Source organism: Rhagoletis zephyria, unplaced genomic scaffold (assembly GCF_001687245.7).
Source record: "Rhagoletis zephyria isolate East Lansing unplaced genomic scaffold, Rhagoletis_zephyria_1.1 Rzeph_scaffold_07516, whole genome shotgun sequence".
Taxonomy (NCBI): Eukaryota; Metazoa; Arthropoda; class Insecta; order Diptera; family Tephritidae; genus Rhagoletis; species Rhagoletis zephyria.
The window spans coordinates 9,598-22,168 of record NW_016164599.1 but is presented as its reverse complement, the minus strand read 5'-3'; the positions used below and the strand labels follow the sequence as shown (position 1 = coordinate 22,168).

At 35.1% G+C, this 12,571-nt stretch overlaps 1 protein-coding gene across 1 annotated transcript; it reads right to left on the bottom strand.

Moving 5' to 3' along the window:
• Positions 1 to 8,052: 8,052 nt before the first annotated feature.
• LOC108374248 (zinc finger and SCAN domain-containing protein 21-like) lies at positions 8,053 to 10,900 on the bottom strand. The gene is made up of 6 exons (XM_017630229.1): positions 10,613 to 10,900; positions 10,179 to 10,511; positions 9,767 to 10,119; positions 9,569 to 9,703; positions 8,595 to 8,705; positions 8,053 to 8,512 (listed from the first exon to the last, which is right to left on the bottom strand). The coding sequence occupies exons 1-6, from the start codon at positions 10,748 to 10,750 to the stop codon at positions 8,347 to 8,349; spliced, it is 1,236 nt and encodes a 411-aa protein (XP_017485718.1). The 5' UTR covers positions 10,751 to 10,900; the 3' UTR covers positions 8,053 to 8,346.
• Positions 10,901 to 12,571: the final 1,671 nt, after the last annotated feature.

Here is a 12,571-nt window from a genome sequence, read left to right as displayed (position 1 = left end):
AAAAAAAACATGAAAAATTCAAATTTCACACTTTGTGGAACATTTACAAATATTCGACGAATTTTAACATATCCTGATCAAAATATTAAACTTTTTAATCGATTTTTAGAATTTTTTGAGCATATAGCTGTAGACCGTTAAATTTTAGTATAACAAAGTGAAAGTTCGGAGTAGCTTGGACGTACTCAAGATGTTTCTAAAAAATCTAATTGAAAATCGGAAAATTTTGATGAAACTTGTAAAATTTTGCTAATTTTTTCACAAAGTTAGATTTACATGGTTTTTGTTGTATAACGAGCTACAATTTCATAAACAAATAATAAACATTAAATAATGGAAAGGGGAATGGTTAAGGAATGATCAAATGTTCTTGCCTATTTATATTTTCGCCACTGTATCTGCAACTTGTATTTTTCATATCCATCAGTTTTTTGATAGTATTAGTATTATATCATATAATTTCAGTAAATTCAAGTTAGAATCCAATTAAATTCATGTTAGAATCGTTTCATTAAACAAACAAAAAAATAACAAATAATTACAAAAACCATAAAAAAAATTTTTTTACAAGAATGATGACAGCTATATGGCCAGAATACCAGTTTGACAGAACAAAGTTCATAGAAAATAATGATGCTGGATATGATTGTGGTTTCTTTGTGATAACGAAAGTGCTGCCACGTTTGTACGAAAAATGGTTTTTGGGCCAGAATACACGAAGACTCTTCTCTTGGCTGCATTTCTTTATTCATTCTGAACGTTTGGAATAAACTTTTTTGTTTATTTATTCTTTAGAACGTTCCTGATGATATGTTGACGTATATTTCAAACGCATTCTGTTTATTCCGGCTGTGAAATTGGATTATCCGGAATGTATAAAGAAACGCAGCCCATGTTAAATTAATAAAGAATACACTGAAAATCGGGATTTAATCGGCACAAATATGAAAAATCGTGACACGTTATAAGTTCCGACTTTTAAAAAATATTCAGCGGGACAATTTTCTCAAAATCGTACTGTCCCACCAAAATCAGGTACGAATGTTCACCGTATATATAGCATAGCCTTATACATATGTACATATGTACAATAAGTCATACACAAACTGCAATGCAATACGCGAGAGATGAGCAAAATGGTTAATAAATGAAATGGTGCGGTGTGAGAGGGAAATTTGTGCCAAAGTTAGCAAAAACAAATTGTCTTTGCCTGCAAAGCACCGCTGATGTGACCTCATCAGGAAGTTAGTAACATAATAACATAAGCAAACCGAAAGAATGGAACTCCATTGGGAAAATGACGTTGATAAGACGACCGACAGCGGCAAGGCATACCAAGCAGCGGGATTGGCTGTTCTATGAATGTACATATGTATGTATGTATGTGTAAGTGCAATTGTGCGAATAATTATTATGTAACCAAATATTTACTTAATGAGCAGCGGAAATCAGCACAAGCTCCATTAGATGCCAATGACAAACAATATAAAACTCTTATTTTTTTATTTTATTTTTTTTTTCATAAAATGACGTGGGAGTTGTATTTCAATGAAATTCGTCATATCAATCAAAAACGAATTTTAAATTTTCTATTAGTTACGACCTTTTGTATTTCAGCGACGATGTTTGTTACGTCTTTTTGCATCTCAGGTGACGATATGTACATTAGACTGTCCCAAAACGCCAAAGCTGTTTTTTTTTTCGCGCATACCTCCTCATTTTATTGCTTCTATCTTGAAAACTATTAGCATAAAGTAAAGATAACAAATAATTTTTAAGCAAAAAACACAACCGGCTTCAATTCTCATATAAAAATTTAGAAGTATCGTTAATTTCTTCACGATCAAATGATCGTATCTATACCAAATTAGTATGGGACCACCTCTGAGACACTATCATTCCGATAGAAAAAGAATTATCGGTTGGCGTGTTCCAAAGTTATGCGGTAACATACATAAAACAAAAAATATTCCGACGAATTGATAACCTTCTCCTTTTTTTGAAGTTTTATTGGAATGGTGGTACCTCAAGGCTGGGCTCCATGCTAATTTAGTGAAGTTCCGATCATTCTGTCATGAAGAAATTAACGGTACTCCTAAATTTGTATATGAGTGTAGAGTCGGTTTTAATTTTTGCTTAAAAATTACTTGTTCCATTTTTCCAAGATTTTCATTTTAAGTTTGCATTGTCGTTCAAACGAATTACCGTGGTGAATACCGTGGCGTACAACAAAAATGTGCATCGGAAGCCACTATTCAATTCACATGTAAAATCGCTTGCTGATTCCGAAAATCGAGTTAGTTTTTTTTATCGAGAGAATTTCGAAATATTTGTAATTTACCATTCTTCAACTAAAAAAAGCGGCACCACTTAATCACGTACTATATCTGACGAACCAGCNGGTTGGCGTGTTCCAAAGTTATGCGGTAACATACATAAAACAAAAAATATTCCGACGAATTGATAACCTTCTGCTTTTTTTGAAGTCGGTAAAGAATGAAAAGATAAACATAAAAATAATATAAAGATAAAAATAAAGATAGAAAAATGATAGACAAAGATAGAGATGGAGAAATTGATAGCCATAATGGAGAAGATAAAGCTTAAGAATGCTATTTTATTACGTTATACAGTTATATTATGCTATTTTGTGTTATGTTATGCTATGTTATGTTATATTATGCTAAGTGCTAAGTTCAATTCCCCTCCACTCAACTCATCACAGCTCATGTTATTTCACCTCAACTCAGCTAAACGAACCCTAACTCACCCTCACTTATCTAAACTCACTTCACTTCATCTTAACTCAAATCAACTCAGCTCAACCCCCCCTAAATTTTAGTGGTTAAATTTCAACCGGTGGGTGAACGCTAGTACTTATTATCTGGTCAAGGATTTACAGTTTTAGGTCGCCCCAAAAGTCCAGTCGTTTTTAGGAAAGGCCTTTTCGCGGCAGTGCATAATGTGTAAGTATACATACCACAGTTTTAAAAAGACTACAATGGTTATCAAATATTTGGAATATTTTTTTTATATTGACGGATAAGTTTGGGCCACATAAGCCATTTTCAATTAATATTTTTTTTTTTTTATTGGAATGGTGGTACCTCAAGGCTGGCACCATGCTAATTTGGCGAAGTTCCGATCATTCTGTCATTCAGAAATTAACGGTACTCCTAAATTTGTATATGAGTGTTGAGTCGGTTTCAATTTTTGCTTAAAAATTACTTTTTCCATTTTTCCAAGATTTTCATTTTAAGTTTGCTTTGTCGTTCAAACAAATTACCGTGGTGATTACCGTGGCGTACAACAAAAATGTGCATCGGAAGCCACTGTTCAATTCACATGTAAAATCGCTTGCTGATTCCGAAAATCGGGTTAGTTTTTTTATCGAGAGAATTTCGAAATATTTGTAATTTACCATTCTTCAACTAAAAAAAGCGGCACCACTTAATTACGTACTATATCTGACGAACCAGGTCGACTATCTTAATACGAAATATAGCAAATGAAAAGTAAACAAATTCTTCTCTTCCCTATATTGTTCATATTAAAAAAAAATCTAACTTTAACAGAGTACAAATTAAGAAAAAAAANTTGTCGTTCAAACAAATTACCGTGGTGATTACCGTGGCGTACAACAAAAATGTGCATCGGAAGCCACTGTTCAATTCACATGTAAAATCGCTTGCTGATTCCGAAAATCGGGTTAGTTTTTTTATCGAGAGAATTTCGAAATATTTGTAATTTACCATTCTTCAACTAAAAAAAGCGGCACCACTTAATTACGTACTATATCTGACGAACCAGGTCGACTATCTTAATACGAAATATAGCAAATGAAAAGTAAACAAATTCTTCTCTTCCCTATATTGTTCATATTAAAAAAAAAATCTAACTTTAACAGAGTACAAATTAAGAAAAAATATACATGGCGTATGAGTAACCTTATTTCCTGCTCATACTATTTCATACAAAACAATATTGCGCATTTTCATTTGTACACGCACAACTTCTTTATTTATCCATCGATTTTATTCTTAATTCAAATGAAAAAATTTGTATTTTAAAGCACTTATATTTTTATAGCAACATATTATTTTGTATTTTTATAATAACACATGATACAAAAAATAAGGTAGTTCCATTGTCACTTTTTCGTCGCCATATTAACAACCTGACAATTAAGTAGATTGTGACATTTCGTGCTACCGTATCCAATATCGAAAATCCTCCATTATTATTATTAATTTTTTGTTTATTTACAATCGAAATTTGAACAAGCAAAAGGTATTTTGTTGGGTACGGCTAGGTTATTTGTACAATAATTTTGGGTTATTGTGTCCAAACGCTTAACCCAAAGCAAAACATTTTAACACACACGTGTGGTCAAACAATTAAGCGTTAGTTTAAAATAAAGATTTCAAATTTTCAGATATAAATTAATGAATAACTTCGGTTTGAAATATGGATCTTTTTGTAAAAAATACTGTGGTCAGCGTAGCCGGACTGATGAGGGTTATTTTTTCGAACCGCTGCCGAAAGCCTACAACGTGGAAACGTATTTTGCGCAAAAATCCTCTGGTTAGCGTAACCCGAGTTTACATTCTCCCTGTCAAAATGATGATTATACCCAATTTTTCAATTTATTTTTACCCAAAGAAACAACGATATTGTCGAAATTTACTGGAATTGGCTAAGATTCACTTCTCTTAAAGTAATGAGCATGGGTTTCAAAGTAAATCCGTTTTCAAGTTACTTGAAAGACATGGACAAAGACAATATCGAAATGTGTAATTTCAGTCTCTCAATTATATCAGAAACAATCGTATCGTATTGTGTAATAATCAGATGACATAATGACACTAAAAAATTGTTAAAATATGTTCACCACAATTTTATTAATGTAAAAATAAAGATTTTGGCAAGTAAATAGTTATCGAATTTAATGTAAAACTTGAACGTTTTTAAGATTAAATATTAATTATTTTTAAGAGATAAGTGTTAATACAACAATTTTGTTTATATTCCCAAATTTAGGATATAAAATCCCCTCCACTAAAAAACTGAATTTGGTAACGCCGCTTCAAATTTTTTACAATTGAGCAATTGTCAAAAATCTCCTATTTAATCAGAAAGTTGTTTATTGAAACTACCTTATTTTTTGTATCACGCTTTTAAGTATCTATTCGACACTTAATACTGAGTACCTTGAATCGATCCTGAGAACAGTATATTTTTTGAGTACTGAGTTCTTTGGAGTACTCAGTCCCGATACTTTAAAAATGGAGCGTGGTCGACCCTTTTGAGAATCGAGTTCTGAGTACTTTTGGTATCGATACTGCCTAACACTAGCTCCTAGTAGGATGCCAAAGACGCGGGCATCTCCNATCCCCTCCACTAAAAAACTGAATTTGGTAACGCCGCTTCAAATTTTTTACAATTGAGCAATTGTCAAAAATCTCCTATTTAATCAGAAAGTTGTTTATTGAAACTACCTTATTTTTTGTATCACGCTTTTAAGTATCTATTCGACACTTAATACTGAGTACCTTGAATCGATCCTGAGAACAGTATATTTTTTGAGTACTGAGTTCTTTGGAGTACTCAGTCCCGATACTTTAAAAATGGAGCGTGGTCGATCTGGACGAAGTCCAGAGGTTCATAAAACAACCTCTGGACCCAACTGCATACCGAAAGGCCTTGAACGGCATTCACTGGGAGTAGGTCTCGAGTTACATAGACTCCCCACCTGTGAATGCCGTTTTGGGCACACAACCACCCGACGTGGACGGAACGGAATTTTGTCTGCCTCGGAAGAACCGCACCACAATAGCTCAACTTCGCTCTGGATACTGCAGCAGGCTAAACTCGTACATGAGCAGAGTGAACGCAGATGGTCCAATGAGTGCCCGGCATGCGGAGAGTCGCCACATGTCTCACGGCACCTCTTTGCATTCCCCCAAAACCCCACCCAGCTAACGCCCCTGTCCTTATGGGCAGCCCCTGTTGAAGTTGTGCACTTGCCGGACCTTATAAACCTAGGGGTTTGTGAAAAATCCAACAGAATTATTTAGGAAGCTAAGGACATTTCACACCTTGCAACTTTTGTCGCCGCAAGATATGTAGACGTCATAAAATTCTACTCACGATTCTTTATGCTGCAAATAAGTCTAAAACTATTTATAATATTCTTTAAGGTGGTATGAATGACGGCAATAAAATGTTTACGTCACAATGGATGTTGTTATTGTTGTAGCGTTACGCACTACTAGCGGTAAACCCAGGAAGCGTGCAGCCTCGATAGGGTCTGTCCATATGGACCGAGGCGTTAGCATGGTGGGGTTCAGTGGGTATGCGAAGAGATGCTGCTCACATGGATCTTCTCTACGGCTTTCACTTCCGATAGCTTAGCTTTTAAGTATTGTATTTTCGAATTACTCAAATTTCACCTGCTTGAATTCAAAAGTTATGGACGCTTTTCGGAAAATGGACCCATTCACAACAGTTGCTGACTCCTCAAAATTTTTTAGACCTAAATTTGTTCAAATTCTTCCAACAGACGGCCAGTAATCGAGCCAATTGAATTCATTATAGATGATTTTTTTAATTACCCGAGCCAACAAAATATGAACACTGCCTTCCCTAAAAATGATGATACAAGATTTTCTTGCTCTGGCCCCTATTATGAGTTGCATTCGATTTTCGACTGTGGTCGAAAGTGCTGAGCGAACGAATTTGCATTTGGTATTATGGCACTCATTCGATGAAGAATAGCGCTATTGTGAATTTCGCTCGTTTAGGTTGTTCACAATAGTATATTTTTCACCGCTGAGAAGCTTTGTTTACAAATCGAGCAAACTAAATAGTGTGCTTATACATATTTATGTAAATTTGTTCTAATTAAAATGAAGTAAAAAAGAAAGCAAGTTTATAAAAACGTAGTAAAATGAGTACAACGAGTTCTGGTTCAACGATTCGTCAGAGGATGAGAGCTTAGTAAACTGGCCAGGAGTAGCAAATGTTTAAGAGAGTTTAAGTTTATTAGTCTTTCGAATATATTTTGATATAAAATATATTTAAGAAATTTGTCTACAGATTCATTAAAAAGTTCCGACCATCTAAAGAGGCGTTTGTGAGCCAAATCTATTTAAAATATTTTAAAACTATCAACAGCGCTACGATTTTGTTCTCAGAGATCGTGCCAACAGAGTATTGGGATTTTCTTTCACAAGTAAAACCAGCCTTTCGAGCTTGTGTTTAGTATTCAAGATGTTAGAACTGCATGAAATTAATAAAAATTGTTTAAAATTAGTGTCTAGCCGCCAAAATGTAAGAAAACATACACAAAATCATACATTTTTCACAATTTTCTAACACTTCGCTACACCATCGAAAGCAAAATTCTGTTCGACAGAAAATTCGATACTCAACGAAAATTTCGACACGCTTGCATAGCTCATAATACGAATTTCACTTTCGATCTTCGATCTTCGATAGCCAGCGAAGATCGAAAATCGAATGCAGCTCATAATAAGGGCCTCTGATTCTGAATCCGTTAATAAAATTTTTGTAGTTTTTCTGATCTCAGCGAAGGATCCCATTCAATAATGTGAAGCAAGATCCACACAACACCCAACACCTCTTCCCAATCACCTCCAACTCGATGTCCTTGACACTGGAGGCATTATAAACTACCAGTAACGACATTGCCCGCTTCCTCTGCCTCAGCCTTTCCAAGTCAGAAGATGCAGAAGACGACTCAGAACGACACCTCGTCTCGATCTAACGAAATATTTGTTAGATGCATCATAAATAGATTGAAATTGTGGTAGTAGCTCGATATATGAATGTAGACAATTTAAAATATATTAGGTATAGCGTTTTTGTAGATAGTTCCCAATATTCGAACATGGATCAATTCACAGAAAATTAAAAATTCAGTTGCAATGCGTATTGTATGAGGAAGAAATGCTAATAAACGGACAAAAAGAGGGCGCTAGAGATGTAATTTTCATCTCTTAGGAGCATCCTAAATTAGTACGGTTCAAGTAATAGGTACCATAAGTTATTTTTGTATTTATTTTATAATTTGAAAACTCTGAGCTTTAATCAAGTAATTTCAGCTCGAAATGTACATTACCTTATTGGAGGTCTAAAACGTAATTTCTTTCAGTGAATGTCATTTTATAACAAGCAAGTATAATAAATTAAATTAATTAAAATTTATTTAGGTGCAATTGATTAACATTTCCCTTTTTTCCCGTTCAAGTGACTTACTGCACAAATGGGAAATGCGGTGAAAATGTTTGGCAATAAGTCACATTCTCCACCTTAGGGAAACAATTAAATTTCTATAACCTGTGTTGCTGTTGGATTTACTTCCTGATAACTTTCCAACGCTTCCACTTCGATCGGTTCCATTTTGATTCCAACACCTTTACGTTCGTGGGTCATTTTGTGATTACGCAACTTGTAAGCCTGCTGGAATCCTTTGCCGCAAATATCACAACTAAGCAAAAAGAAAAAATGTGTTCATGAATAGATATCCATATGTACATATGTATGTGTGTATGTAAAAATGTAAAACTTACACATGTGGCTTCTCGCCTGTGTGAATCATCTTATGGAATTTTAAGGTGTTTGTATACGTAAAGGACTTGCCGCAAACATCGCACACGTACGGCCGCTCATTTGTGTGAATGCTATGGAAAATCGTAGAAACAAAATGTTTTAATCAAAGTTTTGCAAAATACTTGAAGAAAATGGCTATAAGAAGTTTTTTTCGTCTCCTGTAAAATTTTTAAATTTGGAATTAGCAACTTTGCCATCTAAGCTAGCGATATTTATTAAATCAGACAAATTTTAAAGTAAAACATTTTTTAAATTGTATTTAAAGAACCATCTGATTGGAGAACGTATACTTCACAAGTAACAATGTACATAAATACCAGGTACTTTTAAAAGTAATGATTAATAAAAAAAAAACATCAAACAAAAATATACAAAACCAATTTCTCTAAACATGTTTATTCTATTTTATAAAGAAATGGCGAATGGCGAATTTTTTACAATTTTTTCGCAATTAAATAGAGTTTCAAAAACAAAAAATGTGTGTATATGCACGTAAGTATGTATTTATGTTATTGGAAAGAAATCTTTGCTGAAGGCCTTTGCAAATATACTGCGTTCAATAAGACTCAAAGGACAACCTAAAATAAGAGTCCGAATGTAATAATTTATGAGGACGATAAGATCCTAGGAAGAGTCTGAAATTGTTCATATGAGTCCAAAATTTGTTTTAAAAGATTCCAAAATGAGCCGTATATGAGGCCGATAAGAGTCCAATATGACTCATATTGTGGCTCATTTGATGTATGAATTTAAGCTCATATAAGTCGACCTTCGGGGGAAGGGAAACACCCGATATCCGACTGTTAAATGAGCTCATTATGAGCGTAAATGCCCGTAATTGGACTCCTTAAAGACTCATTTTAGACTCCAAATGTTTGCTGAGTAGCAACGTCGGAAAAGTTTGGTGTCGAGTTATAACTTAGATTATACGCACCGATGATGTTTATTGCGAGTGGAAAGATCGGCAAAAGCTGCTGGACAATAGCTGCATTTATATGGCCGATTTCCGGTGTGTGTATTCATGTGACGCGTCAATTGCTGTGTCTGTGCGAAGCAATGTCCACAAATTCTGTAATCGAATGCCACAAAATTTATTTGATGTAAACATTTTCCTGTTTAAAACAATACTTACTCGCACTCATGTGGTTTTATACCCTTATGCAATTTTATGTGCTCGGTCAAACGCCCCTGCGATGGATAGATATTTCCACATATATCGCAGATGTAGGTTGTGGGTTTAATTTTTTTTGGTTTTGGGCCACGTTTGGCTGGTGAACATTTTTCTTTCTTGATTACTGGTTGCCGAGCTGCCGCTTGTTTTGATGTCGATGCTTCCGGTCTACTTAAATTCTTAGGTGGTCGTCCTCTACCGCGCTTCGGTGTTTCTTCTTTAATTTGTACATAATCCTCATCATCATCATCATATTGGAATTCATTAATTTCTTCTAGGTACTCTACTCCATCCGACATAGCCGAAGCTGAACGCTATAATTGTCATCATAACTAAATTATACGAGTTACTTATTTCATAAATTCCTACTTACATCAATTGTATCGAATTCCTCAAACACCTCCTCTTCCTCGTCAATTGGCACATAAATGTCCAAGACCTCTGCCTCCTCTGGATCCGAGTATTCTTGTTTGATTTGAGCAGCATCTGGTTCTACTTTTAAAGCTATCTCCTCTACTTCATCTACTTCAATTGGAAAATAGTCTGTAACTTCCTCCTGTATGTGGGTATCCACCACAACTGGCGCTATAAATCTACTAAGATGTCTGTGTGAGCGTTGGCAAATAACGCGAAATTTGTACGCCACTTGTAAGTACTTCAGACATTTGGTACATATTTTATCCGGATAGTGGTCGAAACGTTTTATCTGCAAAGAAATACCTAGGATAATAATTGTTGACAAACACAACCCCTACGGAGGCGCTGGCACTGATGGCCGCTCCGCGCGCAGCTACATGAAATACGCACTGGTACCCCGCCACACTCCAAAATCATTTGCGTCATATCTTTTTCATCATCCTTATCGAATATTGTCGTCATCGTCTCTTCGGGCTGCCTCAGACAAACCCGGCAAACAATCCAATTTTCGGTTAAACTAGTCTTCATAACTAATTATTGCTATTTTGATTTTTTTGTGTGCCACTGCACCCAGTAAGACGTTTGTTTTTGAGAAAATTTTACAATACGAGAACGCTGTGACGCGATGCCAGTCCGCTTTTCACCTTTTGACAACAAATGGTAGCCGATGTCCTGTCCGAACGAATTCGGGTTCAGTTGGCAGCGCATATACAGGGTTGATTTTATATTCAGTTAAGTACAAAAAGAGATAGTACTAAAAATTAAAGGCAAGTTAACAGTTGAGAGTGGGATTTGGCGTCGGCGTCGCTTTGACAGCAGCGCGATTTACGCCCGTGCTCGCTACAATGAACGCTTAGCAGCGAATACTTTGGTCACTAAATTAACATACTAGCGGCAGATAAATCAGAATTTTATATCAATAATTGCATTAAAAACTATATTTCTTGCACGCATTTGATTAAAAAGGAAAATTATTTCACATAAGTTTGATTAATTGGAAGGGCTGACGAACGACGCATGCGAAAAGTTGAGAGTTGGCCATCTTTCTGTTTTGCTTTTGCGTTGCCGTTGCCCAATTATGGTTATGTGCGGCTTTCATATAAATGCATGTATTCATAGTCAGTTGTCGAGGCGACGCCAACGCCAACGCAACCCCAAAGTTGTATGTAAACTGGCATTAAAGGCCATGAATCCAAATGCAGTCGTCCACATAGCTAAAACTTGGCTATGATAACATGAACGAAAGACACAAGATCACGTAAGAACAAGAGAGTGAAAAAAGTCGATAGTATCAGTTATTTTTCAATAAAGAAATAAAAGGTTTTAAACATAAATTAATTTCACTGGATTATAAAATTGTTTTTCACAGAATTTTTCAAAATTTTTTATTTAAATTTTTTTGCTATTTTTTATAAAACATAGTTCATAATATAACAAAAAACAAAAAATTTAGTTTCTAAACTCAGTTCAAAACTCATGAAGAGTCGATAAATTTTCATGCAAATTTCCAATTTTTTAATCATATTTTTAGCAGGCCTATCACAGATTCCGAGTGAAATCCCGCCACGAATTTGAGTGAAATGCTATCAGCAATTCCGACGCATTCGTAGTTTGTGCTGCCTTTGGTTTTTCTTTGTTGTTATGTTTTGGTTTAATAATTCTAAATCAATATAAAATAACTCGAAATACCAGTAGTGGTACTAGTGATACCAATCTCACGAATTTCGATCCTTTTCAGTTTTAGATGCTTTTAAAATGCTTACAAACTGCAAACAAAAATAATGGCCGAAGAATTGAGAGAACGGTTCTACCTTACTATAGGTTTGTTCCACACGAGCCCGCGGGTGCCAAAAACAGCCCTGAAAGCGTACCTCACGCTAGAATGATGTGTTTGTTGTAAAGAGGGCGAAATCATATTACAACAAACACATCATTTTGACATTTGAAAGTACCGCGGCGAAAATCTAAATTCGCCAGTAACACCACCAAGGCGAATTTATACAAGGTGGTGTTGATGGCGAATTTAGATTTTCGCCGCGGTACTTCTTAATGTCAAAATGACGTGTTTGTTGTAATATGAATTCGCCTTGTTTACAACAAACACATCATTTTGACACTGGGAACTACCGCGGCGAAAATCTTAATTCGCCATCAACACCACCTTGTATAAATTCGCCTTGATCGCAGCACTTTCAAATGTAATAACTTTTTCGCCCAAAATGGACTAACTTCCGGGCACAGTGTATGATCCTTATAAAGGATGTCCGGCTAAAACTAAAGTTAACGCTCACGAGAGTGGTATTCTAGAAACCGCTACGCTGAATTTCCATCGTCAAAAATCTCTAATAG